We start from the raw sequence: 21,879 nt of genomic DNA on the forward strand, positions 1-21,879 counted from the left end.
TAGGTAAAGACTAATGTGGAAATTTTATAATAGAGACATTTCTCTAACAAAGAACTTAAAAGACTTCCTTCAGAGAATTAGGATTAGCTAAATTGGCAATGGATTAAGTACTTCACGTTCCTAAATTGAGTGATCAGAGATGGACCTCGCTTTCATAAAGGTGACAAATGATTCCCTAAAGAACATACAGTGAACAGAACTGAATGTATTTGTAAGTGAACTTTGGCAGTTTATTTACAAGCTGATGCAACTGAAGTTTTGCTCTCCGTAGGAGTTGGTGACTAAAAAGACCAATGTGTGGTGTGCATATCTTCCTGCTGTACACCTCTGAAAAGTACAACCCTAATTGAATACCAGTAGCTAAAGTTTTACTTCAATATCTACAATCATGACCTTTTAATCATAAGCTATCAAATAATTTTGTTTAAAATAACTGCCTCACAAATGATTTAAATAGGGTGACTGTTGTGTGTCCAGAAAGAACTCTTAAGGGTTCTTCAGTATTTATCTGAAATTGATAATTGATGCCAACCTTGGAGAGTTATTTTGAGGATTAAAGGGAAGAGTTAAAATACTTTAAAAATGGAGAATGATACCTGGAGAGTGTGGTAACTGATATAGCATTGTTAACTTTTATTATTATTATTATTTACCAATAGTTCTGACTTACCAAGATTTGAAAATGTGTACCCAAGATATATATGTACCCAAATCACGAACAGGACATTCACATTCAAAAGACAACAGAAAGAATGTCTTAATTTGTTTCATGTACTGAGCTAACTACAAGTTATACATTTGTCTGTCGACTGCTAGCATGACAGCTAAATTATATCCACTTGCCAAAGGAACTAGTGCAACATTTCAGAAAAGAGAGGAGTTTTAAAATTTTATTTTAAGCCTATCCATCCCTAAAGAGATGTTACTTTTTATAACGAAGAACAAATTATATGTATGTGATTTTTTTATGTAATAGATATCCATATCCTGATACTGCATTTATTTTTTAAATTGTCACCTTCTCTCTTAAGACTTTACGACCCCCTGTCCCATGGAGAATTGATCACTCTTCTTTTTATGTTCCTATTTTGCCATCTACATACTTCTGTTAAAGAACCTGTAACCTTTTATTATCCTTACTAATCTACATGCCTGTCTCAACCCCCACACACATAGTGAGTCCCTTAAGGCCTGGAGTCCTGTCTTCTTCATCTCTGTGTCTCTAATGCTTGACTTATAGTAGGTGGCTAAATAAATGTCCCTGGATAAATTAATTAATGTTTGCCCATTCTCTTATAAACGCAGACTGAAAAAAGTCCTTTGCTTTAAATATTTTTTCTCCAAGACCCTAAATGCCCTTTTTTAGGGATTATTTAAGCTTTTGTTAGGGGATCTTTAAAGTCTTTTTTTTTTATTATTAATTGACTAGGCTATGCAGTGTGATAAACTGGAATAAAGTTTTGTTGGTACAGTTCACATGTGAATGGAAGAACTGGAGCACTTTACCTGAGTATCAAAACATACAAATTTGAAGGAAGATTGCTATGATATAAGCTGTTGTCAGAACCCACAATATGCCCTTACCAAATGCCTGTTGCTGATTTGCTGTTAGGAAAGTGACAGTCAATTAATATAACAACAAATTGCTCAGTAAATTTTTATCTTAGCTCCTAGGATACTATACCTCCTGTTTCTGTGTGTTACATTTTATTTCCTTTTTCATTTTCAATTTGGGTTTACTCAAATTAGGGTCCTGCTTTTCTTTCAGCATCCAGGCCACTCCCTTTTGGTGTCCTTTTAAATTGGGCCCCCAACATTTATTTTTAGTTCTCTTTGAATAGCTTTCATTATGTCATACAAATGTCATTAGCTGACTCTATTGTCCAACTCATTTCTCTTCCTTTCCCACTTGGATATAAAATTGTATATCTTCTTATAGCCTGGCAGAGAGCTGACTTTCCATTTCTGCTGTAGTGAGCATGTAGATACATACACACCATCAAATACTAGGCTTAGAGAGGCAGGTTCCTAACAATACTGTAAAGAGGAGGCCAAAAATCACTTCATGTGTGGGAAGCTTGTTATAAATATATCCTCAGGTAGGAAAAAAGCAGTTTAATGTATTTCATCCATCCTTATGTCTATGCTAGCTCCTTTACTCAGCACCTTGATTCACATTTGGCATACTTTTTTGCTTATAGCTTTTGCTTACTGACTGAACTCATTCACAATGGAATCTCCTATATGGAATGGCACACATCTTATACCTAGTTCTTTCATTTGTGGGGGGAAATAACCCAAGACCAGGATTGAAAACATTGAGATTCAACCTTGATGCTGGGGCTCCCAGCGGGGTGACTCCTGATTCTCAAACTTATTATCTGAGGGTGAATGGATATAACTAGGAAATACCTTAGTTAAACTGACTGCCAGTGAGAGCTTTGTGTCTCTGAGGTCAGGCAAGGAAAAGATGCCATACCATATTTTCAAATCTTGGTAAGTAAGAATAGTAAGAGTGAACGATTTTGTAGCAGTTACTACTCTCCAGGAAACCTTCTAAGTGTTTGAAATATTTTAATTCTTTTCTTTGATCCTCCCAACAACTCTCCTAGGTAGGCAGCGCTATAACTCCCATGTGAAAGATGAGGAAATGGAATCACAGAAGGGTATCTTGTTCTAGGTCACACGGCTAGTAGGTGACAGTGTTAGGAATTGAGCCCAGGAAGTTCTGTCAATTCTGCTCACTTGTAGTCTTGCCTTTACTTTAGTCCTCCTCTTTTTTCAAAATTTGTGTGAGAATAAATATATGAACCTTGTAAGAACCAAGATATTAAGTTGTGTGTGTGTGCATGCAGTATGCAGCAAATGGTAAGAAAAAGAGATCTTTCATCTCTTTTCTGCCTGGAGTTCAAGGTACAGATTACAAAAATTTGTCATCCAAAATTCTGTATTTTTTTGCATTTATTCCTCCACTATGCTGGTTTTAGATTCTGAAATGTTAAGGGAAACTAAAGGAGGGCTCTAACATTGTTGAAACTTCAGGGCCCCTAGAAAATTGTGCCTCGGACTTCTATCTTTAACTGGTGATCACTCCCTTTCTAAATTGCCTTAGAATACACTGGACTTCAATAAAGTAAACATAATAGGAATATGTAATTGGGCACAAACTTTAGAAGTTAACGAAAGTAAAATCTCTTGGAAATATTAGAAATGCCTTTTAAAAGTCTACACAGGTCATTGCTATGCATCCTGAGTCCTCATCTGCATGTCTGTTCTGGAGAAGTATCATATGAATGCAAATTTCAACACATGCTAGTGCAGTATCTCAGAGATCGCTGTAAAATAGGTTCTATTGTATCTTTTCCTCTCTGTTTCAAAGATTTATTAGTGATACTCTGCTGCAACCTGGAGAATCTCAGCTCATTTTTTGTTATTGCAGTTATTTAAAATGATTTGACATTTTAATCATGCCCCAACTATTTTAGTTCAGATAGAAATGCTCACTAAGGAATAATAAAAGTTGTAATAGCAAAAGGAACTCTATATTAAACATCAAGGAATTTGTAAGGCTATGAGCTATATATAGGATGGGTTATCTATACAGATGTTGAAATGACTTGTGAGATGACAGGAGTTGGATTGGAGAGCAAACAATTGATTACAGAGCTAACAGCAATGAATAGTTAGAGAGTTGACTGATGTGAAAGTTCTACAGACCATGAAGCTTCTGTTTTTTAATGATATCTTAAATATCAGCCTAAGCAATAATATCTACATACATTATTTTACTCTTACAATCCTGCTACGTCCAGTATCAATATCATTGTGATACGATTAAAAATGTTTGTAGAAAAAGGAAGCATAAAGTAAAATAGAGTGGGGAAATGAAATATTGAAGTGAAGGAATTACACTTAGGTAATTATCCAGAATCTTCTGCAAAAAATAAACAATTGATCAAGATTTTAATTCATGTGTGTCTATATGATTTTAACATTATCAGTGACACCTAGGATGAAAACATGTTATATTACTTTTATGACACCCAATTTTTAAAAATTTAGTAACCTCGCTTTTCTGTGCTCACTATATAGATTTCTAGAATGTTGAACATTTGAATAAATAGGACTGTAATTGTGTGTTACTAAGTTCTACTTCTATACTAGTAAATGATTTTAGGGCCATAATACTGAGTGAGTTATCTATAAATTTATTTTCTGTTTTCTCAATTTAATTTTAATTTTAGGTGAGAAGGCATTTTCTCTCTTTTTGGCAGCAGTAAGGTTATTTGAATTTTCAGGAATAAAAGTAAACCAAATGGAAGGAAAATCTTTTCTATGAGCAGATGGCTTTTGATATATCAAGGTTTTGCCATTTGTTTTAGTGCTTAAGATAAACATTATTTATAAGACCACTTACATTTTGATGTTACTTAATGAGGAATATGCATCATTGATTTGACTAGCTTAAGAGGTCATTTAGAACTTGCCCGTTAACAAGCTGTAATCTGCTGAGCACACAATGACTTTGTTTAAAATTATCTATTCAAAGCTGATCAATGACAATAATTGTTTTATACCAATCACTTCTGAAAGTTGCTAATTACTTTGAAGGACATGAATAGCCTCTTTATTTATTTATTTATTTTTGGAAGTAGTAACCCATTCACCTTGGAGTTCAGAAGAAATGTTATTATCAAAATTTCCCTTGTCTTTTGACAGTTTTTTTCTTTTTTCTATTAAAAGTGTACTTACTAGTACTGGAATATCAATAAAACTTGAGATAAAGTTGAAGATGCCATTTGTTCCTATCACAGGAGGTATAATAGGATCCCAGCTATATTGTATTTTATATTAATTCACTATTGATTAAACTGGGCTTCCTATAGTATAAGAAAATGGTATCTTTTAAATTAAAGAGCACACACACTCACTTATTATACAGTATATACATAAGATGCTTTATTGGAAAGAACACTGGTTTTGGAATAACACAAACCTGGGTTTGTTTCCTGATCACCTTTTACTGGTTATGTGACCTTGAGCAGATTACTTAATCTCAGCTTCATTTTTTAATGTGGAAATCATGCCCTCTTCACAAAGATAATGTGAGAATTCAAGCAGTGCCAATGATACCTGGCACATTCATGGACATCAATAAATTTTAGATCCTGTTCTTCAAAGGATGGCAGCCTCTTGGCTCAAATGCTCAGTTTCCTACAGCTCTTTTTACCCATTCATCTCTAACAAAGCCGCTAAAAGATTGATTGATTGATGAGTTTTAATTTGTTACCTTAACTGTCACTTATTATTTCCTCAATACCCAAATCCCCAAATAAAAGGCTTTATCTTACAAAAAAATTTCAGCCTGCTTTTGAGTAGATGTCTAGAGTACCAGGATATTAGGAAGTTCCCTGAGAGCGGTTTTATCCTCTCTAGTGTGGTTTGGGTATATAAAAGGAAAAGAGTCCATGCCATTGGCTTTATTATTATTATTATTTTTAATTGCAGGAAGCCCTTTCTATTTAACACAGATTTTTCAACCAATTTCAGTTTTTGTCCTTCAGACCTCTTTTCTCAGAAATGATAGTACCTAACATAAAGCATCATCTTCCTCCTTTTCTTCTCAGTCCTCCAGAAGGCATCTTTATATATTTTTTCAGGAGTATTTAACTTTATTTTATTTAAAATTTAATGACATTTTCACATGATCAGTAGTCCCTCCCTTAACATTATGTGATATCCTAATATTTGCCTGTGGTTCCTGAGTCACTTCTATCCCTGGTAATGTATTTTCTGTGATACATTTGTTTATAAATGACAACTTCCTTAATAAAATTATTAGTGTATAAGCAAAAAAAATATGCTAAAACAGTTGAAGCCATCCAAACAGCTATGTAAACTTCCTCTCTAGGTGTCAATTTCCTCTTCTCTCAAAGGAGGCTAATAATAGTCTCTACCTTAGAATGATGCTGTAATGATTAAATTAGATAAAATTTGTTTGCATGTATGCTTTATATATGTATACAAATTCCAGTTGATTATTATTTTTCACTAGGAAAGTAGTTTATATTAATTCCTTCTTTTTCTTTTTCAGCCATAATAGGGTTTTTGGTCAATTTATGGGCAGAAAATTTCTATAAAGGAATACATAATTTTATAAAAAATAATCTTTGTTTCTTTTTGTATACAATTGGTTTCCAAAATAAGAAAACATGAGTTATATTTTAAAGAGCACCTTCTATAGCTTTATTTTCCATTAGCTTACTTACTACTTAGTGTTACTTTTAGAATTACTGTCTTTGATTTAATTATTCGTATAGGCTGTTTTGCATGGTATCTCCAATTATTTTTATGCATTCTTCTACTGGGAGGTTGAGTGAGATACTTTCTAAAAATATGTTGATTTGATATCTTAGATAGTAAATCACTGTAAAATGGACATATTTTAAAGCAGAGACAATTAAAGCATCAGGATTCAAGTGAAAAAGTAAAACATTTTCCTTCCTTTCTTTAATTGACCCAGAATTCATATAAAATAAAAATTTTAAATGAAACCTCATTTAGTTAAAAAGGCCTAGGTTTTATGATAAAACCCAAGGGACTAGGTTATAGTCTCTACTTCTGTACTGTATTACTATTTCTTATTTTAAAAAACGTGTTTAGAAAAGATGTGTATTCTCTTGTCCCAGAAAACCATATTAAAATAGGAAAGCCTTCAATTTCTAAAAGAGAATCATTCATAATATGCAAGTCACCCATAAGTATGTTTAAACTGCTAGAAAATTTGGGGGAATGAAGTTAAATGTTAATGAAAGGCTGTGTTAATATTTTCAATTTTTGCTATTTTTTCTTTCTCTGCTCCTTTAAAGAAATTATTTTGTCTTTTATTTGCCACAGTTAATATCTATACAGTTGTTTTGAGTTTTTTATTGGAAATTTTATTAGCATAGATAGTTAGATAAGATAAGGAAATTGACTGATTCTCATGATTACTGAGGCTTTCTTTACGGGACGTCCAGAAGCAGAGTTAAGTATGTTCTCTTGGACTCTCAGCATTTCTCCAAAATGAACACTAATTATATGTACTTGTAAAAATAAAACTATTTGTATATTCAATATTGTTGCAGTAGATTAAGAAAGCACAATTTCAGTAGGAGTTTTCATTCATTGAAAATTATAGTTCATTCTGTTCCTGGTTCTGTATTCCATTGCTGGAATGGTCACTCTAAAGCCCTAATTCAGTTCTTGGATTCATCACCATTAGTTGTATAGTTATGGGAAAATTACATAACCTCGCTTTTGAGCAGCTTCCTCATCTATAAATAAGGTAATAAGAGCCTTTATCTTATAAAAGGGAAGTATTTAAATGAATATATAAAAGCAAACCACTAGAATAGTGCCAGACTCATAAGAAGAAACTCAAAAAATGTTAGCTGCTACTGCTGCTGCTACTATTGTTATTATTGCGTATTAAAATGTCATAATTAGGGTACTAGACATTTAAAAAAATATTTTGATACCACTGAATTTTAAAAGTCCATTAAACACTTTGATTTCCTTAAGATCAAATGCAATCTTCAAGCTAATTAGTTACTTAAAAAAAATTCATTTGTTTGTAACAGGAAGGAAAAGTAGTAGGAATTTGTAAAGCAACTCTTTATCTTTCAAAGTTAACTCCAGAGTTCTGTATTTTGTGAAATAATTATAAATGTTTTAAATCGGAGTAACCTACGAGTATATTTTTACCTTTGTAATATTTTGTAGAAATCTATGAATAAAACCTACATTTGCAACTAATATGTTGTTATATTAATGGTGAAGCATAAGACAAATTATTTGATATATTATCATTCATCATGTTGATCTTGAAGAACTATTAGTTTTCACTAAAAAAAAGTTGAATGGAATATTTTATCTTTTTATTTACTACATAGATTCAGAGGCGATGGCGAGGCTATAAGATTCGGAAATACTGCTTTAATTATTTTTATTTGAAAGGATACCTGAGAGCTGTTTCAGAAACCAATGATGCCATTAGGTGAGTACTAGACTAATGAACATTTTAGAAAGGTAACAATAGGTCTTGATTATTATCAAACTTACAAATAATTTTTAAAACACAATGACTATTTAGACAGAAGTTTATTGATAGGATTTAAATATATGATGCTACTTACTTTAAAAATTTATTGTTATGGATTTAAATATGTTGTACTCTTGACTATAAATTAGTTTACTTATTTGTGTGGTAAGCCTATCTTGGTTTAGTTTCAGTAACATTATTCATTATGAGATGGATTTATCTGTAAAAAATTTTTATAGATGAAGCCTTAAATATGATGAACATCAGAAGTATTTTTCAGAAACATGTTAAATAATAAAAACAGCTCTCAAAAGAGAAATATTGTGGCACATATTAAAAGGGTTTCTTTACTATCAGTTTAAAAACACACACAGGAGGATAGCACATGGATTCAGGTTGTAGAATGATGTTTTCTGTAGATTTATGTAAAATATAGGTATTGCAACACTATTCAGTCAGCTTTGCCAAAGCCATTTATATTAAATTTTTGTATAAGCTCAAAAAGAGTTTTTTCCTCTTATGATATACCTGATTCTAATAATTGATGTGACCATGTACCAGTGCTACATTTATATTAAAATGAAATTGTAATTAATAATAGCTGACATTTAATAGTAGTTTTACTTTCAATTTGTTTTTTTTTCACGTACTATTTTACTCTTAAAATTCTATGAGCCAGGGGATGCAAGGGTAGTTCAATGATAGAATTCTCACCTGCCATGCAGGAGACCAGGGTTCTATTCCCTGTCCATGCACTTCCCGAAACAAAACAAACCCACAAAAATTAAACAAATGGAATTGCAATAACAGGATACTCACATGGAAAAAGAATGAAATGTGAACCCCACTATATAGCATATATAAAAAAAAATTCTATGAGCCAGAGAAAACAGCTAATTGGCAGTAAGCTGTTAAAATAAAAGTTTTGTCTGAGACCCCAAAATGACCTAAATCCCTTACAGATATTGTGTATATAAAAGGATCTGGAGATTAAATATAGAGAATTTGTTAGAATGATTTTTTTTTTGTAAAGAGCAGTAAAGGTATGGGGAAGCTCCAGTGATATTTAATCAGTGAGAAAAGTTGGAAAACTCAAACACTTGGGTATAGGCAACTGCTGTTTAATTTCTGCCTGAGAAATCAAAAATTCGAGAGATGGGCTGGCGATCTGCCAAACCTAGAGATGGACTAGAGCTTGTCAGGGGGAAAGAGCTGCTAGTCTTGCGTGAACACCAAAGGAATTGGGACCGAGACTCCAGAGCTTCAGGAAGCAAGATTTTATTCGCCCGTGTGCACGGGGCCCAGCCGAGTCACCTCGAAGGTCTGAGCTCTAAACAAAAGGCAACCTTAGCTTGTATAGACTAGCATGTGTTACATGCTAGAGACAAGGTAAGCTTAATACGGCAACCGGCGAAGCTGGGTTACAGAAGCGGATGAGCTGTTAGGGGCAGGGGTCCCTATCCCAGGAATGTGTCTTATCTCACCTGCCAGCAGTTTCACCTGTTCCTGGAGGCTAGGAGAGGGGGTTTGGGGATTTTCCACCGAGGAGGCAGCCGAACCAGAAGAAGGGGGAAGCGGCCTGCCTGCTGCAAAGCCTGTTTGCTACACTTAAGGTGCAAAACTGAGGGAGGCACTCACTTGTCAACATCATGCAAATGCCAACCCTGTGCCTTCACAGGCCGAGAGGGAGTGTGTCCTAAAATTTTGCATTTTAGGTGCCTCACCTGCTTCACCTTAGTCCCGTGCCAGCCCTGAACATGAGGAAATCCTTAAAATACATGTGGAAGGGTGGTTTTGGAAAGGCCTGTATCTTCTATTTGACAGGTATTTCCATTAATCCTTGTTTTCTTCCTGTCACGACTGACAGTTGGTTCTAGGCTGGTATTCTTCAACATGATACAAACTTATTCTTTTACTTCTACTTGTCAGTGTTTTTAAAATCAAGAATAAATGTTTAATTTAAGAGATGCTTTTCCGGTATCTATTGAAATAATTATGTGATGCTTTTCTTTTTTGATCTACTGACACAATTAATAGATACATTAGTCTTAAATCATCAGTATGTTCTTGGGATATGTCTGAGTCATTGGAAATTATTCTTTTGATTTATTATCAATTTATATTAGTCTTTTATAAAGGATGCTTATATTTGAATTTGTAAGTATGATTGCTTGTACTTTTCTTTCTTTTTGTTGCAATCATTAGTTCTAAGTGTCTGGTTTTCCCAATATTTATTACTTGAATTAAGTAGAATACAGGGCCTGGGAATTATTGTTCTTTAGAAGTTTAAAAGAAATAGTTCATATAATTATCCGGGTGTAGGGCCTTTTGAGAAAGGTCAGTCTTTGATAACATTTCCAAACCTCTATTCAAGTTTTTATAAATCAATGAGAGTCAATTTTATTTATTTATTTCCATATAATTATTAAATTCATTGAAATTTAAAAATATATCAAAATGTTATTCATAACATATCCAATAAAATGTCTATTTTATTTGTCATCATATTTCATTTCAATTTTACTTATTTAAATTTAAAAATCTATTGTTATTTTTCAGAGAACAACCGTCTCAGCTTTTGTCTCACCTATTTTTCTGTTTCCTAATTAAATATGTTTTTCTTTTAAAAGCCATTTATTTCTTTATTTCTTAAATAATGTATGTTCATTGTAGAAAAACTGAAAATACAGATAAATTAAAATCAACCAAAGTCATCTACAAGCCTATCACTTGGAAAGAAACATTATTAATATTTTGAGATAGATTATTCTAGGCCCCAACCACTGAATAGCTGTATGAATGTGGGCAAGTTCCTTAACTTGTTTTTTTTTTTTACCCAGACTCCTCCCCCAGAAAATAAGGAAGATAGTAGATCCAACACTTAGATTTATTACAATTTACTATTGATGACTCATCTTTCAATTAATAAAATATTGAGAACATTTTAATTTCTATAAATTTAAACCAGTATTATGTTCATAATAGCTTTTCTAAAAACTAAATTCCTTTTTGTTGGAGATGTAGGTTTTTTGTGCTTTAAACAACATTTTAATATATTCTTACTGCTATGTAATATGAGAATTGCTTTTAATGTTTGCTTCTAAGTCAATTTGTTTGTTTCTTTATTGCTTTTTAGTAATTAAACCATTTTAGGCTATTACTTGTTTCTATGTGCTATATTGTCCACATCCCATATATATATATATATGTATATATACATTACATTTTTAATGGAATTTTATTGATATATATTACATATTTACATGCCATATAATCATCCAAAGCATACAATCAGTGGTTTGTAGTATCACATAGCTGTGCATTCATTACTCCAAAAAAAATAAAAGTGAGAATAAAAATAAAAGTGGAAAAGAACACCTACAACATCCCATTCACCCAAATCCTCCCTGCTATTCTCTTACTTTTTGCCTTTTTTATTCACCCCATAAGCTCCTGCTTATCAGTTTTTGCAATTTCTTTGCTTCTCTCCCACTTTTTCTCTACTTCCCTCTTTTTTCCCTTATATGATTCTTCTAGTTCCGGGACCTTCACTCCACCCCCAACACCTCAATACTCTCAAACTGCTCTGAATAACTTTCAAGTCACCGTTGTGTTCTTATGTCAAATAATTTATCCTTATTTTTCTTTTACCCTCTTCATGCTTTAATGGTTTCATTTTTTTGCAACTAAAAAGGCCTTTAAAATATTTTCCTAATCAAAAGAATACTTTGTTTCAGTGATGAAAAATGCCTGTCGTCTAGAATGTAGAAAGCAGCTGTAATAAGTTTCAACAAACTCACACGTGCACACACATGCTTAATTCACAGAAGACACAAAATTAGATTTTCCTCCTCATATATTCTAGCCCTCTGTTTCCCTTTATTTGAAGCAAAATTGTTGCCAATTTAATATTTATAGTTCTAGAGATAGTCTCTTTATATGAGCGTATATGTATATACCTCTCATTTTTAGTAACTGCAGTTATAGCATACACACCATTCTCTATCTTACTTTTCTCACTTATAAGTAATAATTTATTTCATATTAGTACTGAAGGGTGCTACATTTTATTTACTCAATTTTAATGGTAGCATAGTATTCAGTTGTGGGAATAAACCATCATTTATTCAGTCAGTCCCCTAGTGATTTATTTATTTCTTACTTTTTGCTACCACAAATAAATATCCTTGTATTTACCTCAGCTATTCTTGGACCTTTTTACTTCCATTATATATCAGTTTTTACCCATGTTATAATGTCAGCTCATCAAGTTTTTCAGAAACTATAATAGGCAATTTGCTTCAAATTTCAATGGATCTATAGATCAATTGGGGGAGAAATGACATCTTTCTATACTGAGCCAGTGTATAAGCATTTTAGAGCTCTCATTAATACAGACTTCATTTAAAGTCTTTAATGTTTTTTTTTGTTTGTTTGTTTTTTGGCATGGGCAGGCACCAGGAATCAAACCTGGGTCTCTGGCATCGCAGGTGACAATTCTGCCACTGAGCCACCGTCACTGCCCTAAAGTCTTTAATGTATTTAAAAGTTTTTAAACTGTTTTGCCTGTTAAATTTATTCCCAGGAAACTTTGTTGTTTGTTTGTAAATGCTCTCTTCTTGAAATTGCTCTTTTTAGCCATGACAAAATAATAATTACAATTATTTCGTATACTAATTTTAGATCAGGTCACCCTGCTAAAATCTTATTGATTTTAGAAAGTACTCTTGATTTTCGAGAAGGTTTCTCTGTAAATTATTATGCCCTTTAAAATAATTATGGTTATGTTTGTTTCATTTCAACTTTATACATTAATTCCTTTTTCTCATCTTTCTGTATTGGCTAGGACCTCCTGTGCAATGCGGGCATTAAAAAATGATAGTGTTGCGGTGGTCTTGATTTTAAAGGGGTTGCCTCTAATACTTTTCCAATAAGAATGATAATTCCCAAAGATTTTTAGTAGACATTTTATCAAAATACGAATGTTCCCCTCCATTCCTGTTTTGCTAAAATATCCATTTATAAATATTATGAATTAAATTGGAATATTATCAAATACTTTTGAGATGATTATATCATGTTTCTCCTTTTATCTTCTAAATTGGCCAATTATATTTGCAACTTAAGCTTATTAAATATGTTGTTAAAATCTTTTCTACTAATTGAGCGAGATATGTGGAAATCTCACACTATAATGTTGCAATTGCTGATTTCTCCCTTTAATTCCACCAATGTTTGCTTTCACTATTTTAAGGCTCTTTTGTGAGGGTGCTACAGTATTAGGGAATTAAAAAAACTTTCATGAATAATCAAATCTTCTGTCATCCATCTTCCCTAATGATACTTTCTGCCTTAACATTCATTTAGTCCGTTAGCCACACTAACATTCTTTTCTTAATTGTTTGCTCAGTAGATTATTTTACATTTTTCTATGTTCTTATATTTTAGGTGTATCTCTTGTACAAAGTATATAATAGATTTTTATATTCCAGTTGTCTTATCGCTGTCTTTTAGCAAGAAAGTTTAATTTGTTTTATATTCTATTATTGCAACTGGTATCAGACAACCATGTGTCGTTTGTATCACTGTTCGTGGTGTGTTTTTTTCTTGTGTATTTATGCTGAATACACAGTGAGCTGAAAGTAATCAGTTGCTTAATACACAGTGAGCTGAAAATAATCAGTGGCAAATCTATGGAACATTCATTTTGGTACTTGTTCCCTACCATCTTTATTATTTTTATTTGTCCTTCTTTTTTGTTCTTCTCTATACTTTGATTTTAACTCCTTTCTTGCCTTTTTTTAAATTGACTCCCACTCCATTTTACCCACTCTATTGATTTAGGCAGTAAACATTATATTTCTATTCCTTCAGAGATTAGCCTTGAAATGGATACTTATACACCAAAGCAAATCATTACCTCTTTTTCAAATAGTGCAAACATTATTGGAGGGGACAGGAGAATGTTTTTATTTTCAAGCTATTATAGTTCAATATTTTGGTTTGGTCTTTTTGTATAACCCTCAAATTAAACATTACTATTCTTGTAAGATAAATGTTTCTTTAGATTTACCAATGTGCTCGTTAGTTTCTTTGCTCACATTTCTTCTTACATCTTAGACCATCCTTCTGAGGTCATTTTCTTTCTTACTGACACTTAACTTTTAGAAATCTAATAGTGAAGATGAGAAATGATATTCCTGTTTTTATTTTTCTGAAAAAAAATATATATATTACTTTCACTCTTGAAAAATAAAGTTTTCAGGGCACACGGTTCTAACTTGAGAGTTGTTTTGTTTTAGCATTTAGGAGATACAGTTCTCCTGTTCTCTGTGTCAGTTGAATTACCATTACTTTGTAGGTAATCTGTCTTCCCTTTGCTTTAAATATTGCACATATGTGTATGTGTGCTTATGCATGCACATGTGTTCTGCTATTTTACTACAGTTTATCTTGGTATAGGTATCTTTATATTTGGCCTACTGATCATATAGTGCTATATATTATACTTTTTAAAAACATTTTTTATTGTAAAAAATATATACAAAAAAAGCAATAAGTTTCAAAGTATGTTTTAAGAAGTAGTTATAGAGCAGATTTCAAATTTTAGTGTGGGTTACCATCCCACATTTTCAGGTTTTCCTTCTACCTACTCTAAAACATTGGAAGCTAAAGAAATGTCACTATAGTGATTCAGCAGTCAAACACATTTGTTAACTCTTATCTTCTCTGTTATGACTCTTCCTTCTCCTTTGATCCTACATCCAATCTATAGAGGTGTTTGGGCTATGTCCATTCTTACTTTTTCATGTTGAAAAGAGGTGTGAACAATATTATAATTTTAATTTCTATGGATTCATATGTTTCATCAGTTTTCAAAAATTATCAACTCTTCTTTTCTTTAGATATTAACTCTCCTCCATTTTTCAATTATTTTCCTTTTATGGAACTCTGATTTGACATATATTAGGCCCTCTCATTTTGTCCTCTATGTTTGCTTCTTATTATGTTTTTAATATTTTCCATCTATGTGTCTGTGTGCTATAATCTGGATGATTTCTTCAGATCTCCTTTCTGCTTCATAATTCTTCTCATTTAGTCCATCCAATCATTAATTTTGATGAGTATATTTTTCATTTCTAAAAGTCCTATTTAGTCCCTTTTAACATTTGTATAATCATTTTTATAGCTTCATGTTGCTCTTTTTTCCATTTTATTTTAAATGTATTTAAACAATTCATATATTTATACTCTGTGTATGATCATTATAATATTGTTCCCATTGTTTGTATCAGATTTCATGATGATTTCCTTACCATTAATGCAAAATTGCAAGTATGTAGCTAACTTTTTAGTGTAAATCACATTTTATTTTCCTTGCTGTTATATAAGCAGTTTTACAAATGCAATGATGCGCTGGAATAAGGCAACCCAGAGGGAGCACAGAAGAGGGAGCCCTAAGGCAAAAGTGGCTGGCATGGGCCGGGGCAGGAGTGGAAGGCGAGGCCTTAGGGACCTTTCTCATGGGAAGTAAAGTTGAACCCTGAAGGTTGCGCAGAAATTAGGACATTAATGCATGAAATTTCACCAGGGTTGGTACGTGATAAAAGGATCAGTCCAGACAGATTAACAACGTTCATACCAAGCCAGGGCATATTGGTCATATTAAAGAGTCTGAAAGCCATTCTGTGTGTTTCCCTTTTAAGGAGGGCAGTGACGTGATTATGTTTGCAGTTTGGAATGCATACTTAGTTGCATTTTTCGTAATGGCTACATGTAAATAATCTGGTAAGTAGTAAAAGTAGCTGTTAGAATTTTTCATTTTTCCGAGATAATATGTTTTTTCCGTCCTCATAGAAGAATATACAACACTTGCATGTTTATATTGTTTTCTTCCAAAGTTTCATTTAGCTTCCAATGCAAATGCTTGGTATCTAGATGCACAGTGTAATAGTTGCCTTCTGCTGCATTATTACAGATTGCTCCCAATACAGCTTAAAATAAAAAATATTTATTATCTCATAGTGATTATGGGTCAGGGATAGATATCTTGGAAGGGCTTTACTGGGTGCCAGTGTTAAAGGTGGTTTTTGCAGTTGCTGTCAAACTGTCAGAGACACAGGCTCATATGACGGCTCAGTTGGAGGAAGATCTACATCCAAGCTCATTCAGATGGGCTTCAGCCCCTCTGGCTGTTGGCCAGAGGCTTCTCTCAATTTCTTGATGCTCAGGCCTCTCTGTAGGGCAGCTTATAACATGGATATTGAGCAAGTGAACAAGAAGTTATGCGAGCATCCAAGACAGACACCACGGTCCTTGTAACCTGATATCAAAAGTGACATCCCATCACTTTTGCTGCATTATGTTAATTTGAAGTGAAATGCTAGGTCCATTCCATACTCAAAGGAAGGGGATTTCACAAGTGTACAATACTAGCAGGTGGTGTTCATTGGAGGCTGTCTCAGAGGTTGCCTTCTACTCTCAGTGACTCCCAAATAGTATTTTCCAGTAAGTACATTAATTTTCAGCATTTTGCTTATTACAAAAGTTATTTTACACTTACTAGGGTAATATTTTTATGTCATGTCTTTTCATTATATTTCAAATCTTAGTATAAAAGCAGTTATAACTTATCCTAATTACTTATACCAGCAGGGAATATTTGCAGTGTCTGTATTTCAAAGACAATGTGGAAAAGCTAGTCCAGTCCTCTTCTTTGGGCAGTATTAAATTATTTACAGAAGAAAAATGATATTTTACTTTATTTCTGTAAAAATATATTTCACATGAGACTATGTTTTACATTTGAATTGCATAGGATATCAGATAACACTGGGCTTAACCTTAGTTTGTCTGCTCTTTTTGTAAATATAAATAGTTTATGTATTCTATAGTTAATGGTAGAAAAAATAGTTAATACATTTGCAAGAATATATTTTCTTAACCAAGAGTGGGCCTATTACAAAGATAAATGGGTTTGATTAATTTAAGGCTGAGTATGCATTTGGTCGACATGTTCCCTTTTAACCTCCTGCTTGATATGCAAAAACTGCCCCAGGTTATGAATAAGAAAATTATGTAATGAAATTAAAAATTAGCTACAGAGTTACAAATTGGTAGCATTAATAAAACATTATTAGCTTGAGTGCAGAAAACCAACATTTTTAAGCTTTTGACAGAAATTCAAGCTAAAAGCAATACATTGTCCCAAGTTTAATGTTTAAATGTAGTTGTATTAATGTCCATAACAATAGCACTGTTTTGATCTAATTTTGTCATTCATCAAATCAGCTTATTTTCTCAGCATGTTGATTTTGTATGGTGGGGTTTAACTATAATTTTTATGAATATATTCTTTACCTTTCTTTACATGCAATGAAAGTTTTTTGATCATTTATTTATTTGATTTTATTCTAACACTTTATTGAGATATCGTACACATACCATACAATTTACCCATTGCCAAGGGCACACTCTGTTTTTAAGTATATTCACAATGTTGTGCAACCACCATCACAACCAATTTTAGAGTCTATTCATTTTTCTAAAAGAAACCCTATACACTTAGCGATCACCTTCCCTTTCTCTTCATCTCCCCTCAGCACTAAGCAATCACAAATCTATCTCTACATAGTTTTCTATTCTGGACATTTCATATAAATTGAATCATTCAATATGTGTGGTGTTTTGTGACTTGCTTCATTCACTGAGTATAATGTTTTCAAAGTCCATCTGTGTCGGAGCATTTATCAGCACTTCCTTTATGCTTGAATGAGTTTTATGCCATTGTAATATTTATCAATCATCAGTTGATGGACCTTTGAGTTATTTCCATGTTTTGGCCATTATGAATAATCCCTGTATGAAAACTCATGTACAGTTTTTTATGTGGACATGTTTTAGTTTGCTAGTGCTGCCAGAAAGCAATATACCAGAAATGGGTTGGCCTTTACAAAGGGGATTTATTAAGCTACAAGCTTACAGTTCTAAGGCCATAAGAATATCCAGAGAAAGATACCTGATTCTAGAAAGGGTGCTAGCACCTGGAATGCCTCTGTCAACTGGGAAGGCCATCTGCTGGTCCTTTGGCTTCTGGTTTCAAAGAGCTTCCACGGGGGGTGTTTTCTTTATGCATATCCAAATGTCTCTATCTGTGTCTGTGCATTTTTTCCAAAATTGTTCCCTTTTAAAGGACTCAAGTAAACAGATTAAGACACAGCTTGAATGGGCAGAGACACATCTCCATGGAAACCACTTAATACAAAGATTCACCCCCAGTTGGGTAAGTCACATCTCCATGGAAATAACTTAACCAAAATGGTCCCACCACAATCTTATGGGGCCATATCTCCATGGAAACAACCTAATCAAAAGGTCCCACCTTAAACAATAGGTCTGTCTCATACAAGAATTGATTAGGAAAAAGAACATGGCTTTCTCATGTACACAACAGCTTCAAAGCAGCACACATGTGTTTTCATTTATTTTAGGTACATCGTGAAAGTTTTAAACTAACAAATTTAAGATACTGATTTTGGAGTCAGAGGTGTGGATTAGAATCATGGTTCTGCCATATTCTATTTGTATGACTTTGAATAGTTAGGTAAACATACTACATTTCATTTCTTCATATCTAAATGGGAGCAGTAATATTTACAGGCATACATCAGAGATATTGTGCATTCTGATCAGATAAACGTATAAAGTAAATATCACAATAAAGTGAGTTACACAATTTTTTTAGTTTCCCCGTGCATCTAAAAGTTATGTTTACACCAAACTGTAGTCTATTAAGTGTCTAAAAATGTGTCTAAAAAACAATGTATATACCTTAATTTAAATTTGACACAGAGTCTTGAAGTAAACATATGCTAGTGGGAAAATGGCATTGATAGATTTGCCCATCACTTGACACAGGGTTGCCACAAACTTTCAATTTGTGAAAAACATGGTATCTGCGAAGTACAAGAAAACAAAGTACAAAAATACAAGGTATGCCTGTACTTTATAGAGATTTTGTGAGGCATTCAACACATGAAAACGAAAGTTATAATTGATGCTTAACAAATAGCGCTATTATTATTATCAAGGCCAAGGTAGTGAAAAAGAGACTGGTAATACATATAAACACATACCTCCCTAGAATGTTTATTGATGATATTATTCAACTTTATATGAGACTATTTTCAGTTTAAAATAAGCAAATGGATATAAAATTTCCTGAATTAGCTTGGATGCTCTTATAATTATTTATATGAACATTAATTGCCAAGTACAATATTAATTCAATACTGTGTGACAATAAACTATGGCTAAAATGTGTCTGTCATAGAATTCAAGGGAAAAGCAAAGAATGGAACATTAAACAAAACAGAAGAGAATACCATAAGTGTAAGTACAGGATTAAGTTTTCTTTTTTTTTAATTGAGATATAGTCACATATTATATAATCCATCCAAAGCGTACAATCAATGGCTTTATTATTGCAAAGTTGTCCATTCGTCACCACAATCAATGTTAGAACATTTTTATTACTCCAAAAAGAAAACGCCTTAAGAATTACCTTTCAATCACTTTATCTTCCGTAGTGTTACATAACCACTAATCAAATTCCATCTCTTTGAATTTTTGTTTATATTTACATTTTATATAAATGGAATCATATAATATGTAGTACTTTGTGTCTAATTTCTTTCTCTTAGCATAATGTTTTTTTTTAATTATTGCAATTTTTTAACTTAGAGAAGTTGTTTTACAGAAGAGTCATGTAAAAAAATACAATGTTCCCGTATACTCCATTGTTGACATTTTTGACAGTTTGCATTACTGTGGTACTTTTCTTACAATTTATGAAAAAATGTAAAAATATTACTGTTAATTATTCCGTACTTTATATTACATACATTTCTCCCATATACTGCTCTATTATTAACATCCTGTAATAATGTCAATTATGTGTCATAATTCATGTAAGAACATTCTCATATTTGTACTATTAACCACAGGCCATTGTCCACAACAAGTTTCACTTGTTACACAGTCTCATGTTTTGTCTTCTAACTTTCCTTCTGGTGACACACAACCCAAAACTTCCCCTTTTAACAACATTTGCAAATATAATTTGACACTGTTAATTACACTCACAATAATGTGCTACCCTCATCTATATCTAAATCCAAACATTTGCAATCAACCTACATAGAAATTCTGCACAAATTAAGCATTAGCTCCCCATTCTCTGCCCCCATTCTATCCCCTGGTAGTCTATATTCTAGGTTGTAACTCTGTGAGTTTACTTATTATAATTAGTTCATATCAGTGGGATCATACAATATTTGTCCTATTATGACTGGCTTATTTCATTGAGCATAATGTCTTCAATACATTATATTGAGCATAATGTATGTCATCATATACATCAGGACTTCATTCCTTCTTGCACACAAATAAGTCTAATACAAAATCTTGGAAATGCTTCCCTATACTTTCTTCAAGGAATTTTATGGTCCCAGTTCTTATATTTTAGGTCTTCAATCCATGTTGAGGTAATTTTTTTCTAAGGTGTGTGATAGAAATCCTCTTTCATTCTTTTGCAAGGGATATCCAATTCTCTCTGCACCATTTGTTGAAGAGACTCTTCTGTCCCAGTTGAGTGGACCTGACAAACTTGTCCCTCTAGTATGACCCTCATAGATGTGAGGGTCTATTTCTGAACTCTCAATTCAATTCATTGATCAATATATCTATCATTATGCCAGTACCATGCTGTTTTGACCACTATAGCTTTGTAATATGCTTTAAAGTCAGAGAGTGTGAGCTCTCCAACTTCATTTTTCTTTTTCAAGATGTTTTGGCAACTTGGACTCCTTACCCTTCCAAGTAAATTTGAAAATTCACTTTTCTATTTCTGCACAGTAGACTGTTAGAATTTTGACTGGGATTGCATTGAATCTGTAAATCAATTTGAGGAGAACTGGCAGCTTAACTATATTTAGTCTTCCAATCCATGGACACAGAATGTCCTTCCACTTATTTAGGTCTTCTTTGATTTCTTTTAGCAATGCTGTGTAATTTTCTGTGTACAAGTCCCTTACATCCTTGGTTAAGTTTATTACTAGATATTTGATTCTTATAGTTGCTATTGTAAATGGAAATTTTTCTTGACTTACTCCTTGGATAGCTCATTTCTAGTGTATAGAAACACCATTTTGCTGAACTCACATATTAGCTCAAGAAGCTTTGCTGTCATTTTTCTGGATTTTCTAAATATAGGATCATGTCATCTACAAATAGTGAAAATTTTACTCCTTCCTTTCCAATTTGGGTGCCTTTTTTTATTTTTACTTGCCTAACTGCTCTAGCTGGAACTTATAGCACAATGTTTAATAACAGTGGTAACAGTGGGGCATCCTTGTCTTATTTCCAAGCTAAGAGGGAAAGTTTTCTGTCTTTCACAATAGAGTATGATACTAGCTGTGGATTTTTCATATACGCCCTTTATCATGTTGAGGAAACTCCCTTCTATGCCTATCTTTCAAAGTGTTTTTATCAAGAAATGATTCTGGATTTTGTCAGATGACTTTTCAGGGTCGATTGAAATAACCATGTGTTTTTTCCCCTTCAAGTTGTTAATGTGGTATATTATATTAATTTATTTTCTTGTGTTGAACCACAGTTGCATAGCTAGGATAAAATCCATTTGATCATGGTGTATAATTCTGGTAATGCGCTACTGAATTCGATTTGCAAGTATTTTGTTAAGGATTTTTGCATCTATATTCATTTGAGAAATTGGC

At 32.7% G+C, this 21,879-nt stretch overlaps 1 protein-coding gene across 1 annotated transcript in view; it reads left to right on the forward strand.

Annotated features, from left to right (window-relative positions):
- SPATA17 (spermatogenesis associated 17) overlaps positions 1-21,879 on the forward strand; it is a 312,689-nt gene that overhangs the window by 85,473 nt on the left and 205,337 nt on the right. Inside the window, exon 5 of the mRNA XM_077157846.1 lies at positions 7,935-8,038. Within this exon, the coding sequence (XP_077013961.1) occupies positions 7,935-8,038 (104 nt within the window). The remainder of the gene's footprint in view (positions 1-7,934; positions 8,039-21,879) is intronic.

The sequence above is a fragment of the Tamandua tetradactyla genome, chromosome 4, assembly GCF_023851605.1.
Source record: "Tamandua tetradactyla isolate mTamTet1 chromosome 4, mTamTet1.pri, whole genome shotgun sequence".
Classification (NCBI taxonomy): domain Eukaryota; kingdom Metazoa; phylum Chordata; class Mammalia; order Pilosa; family Myrmecophagidae; genus Tamandua; species Tamandua tetradactyla.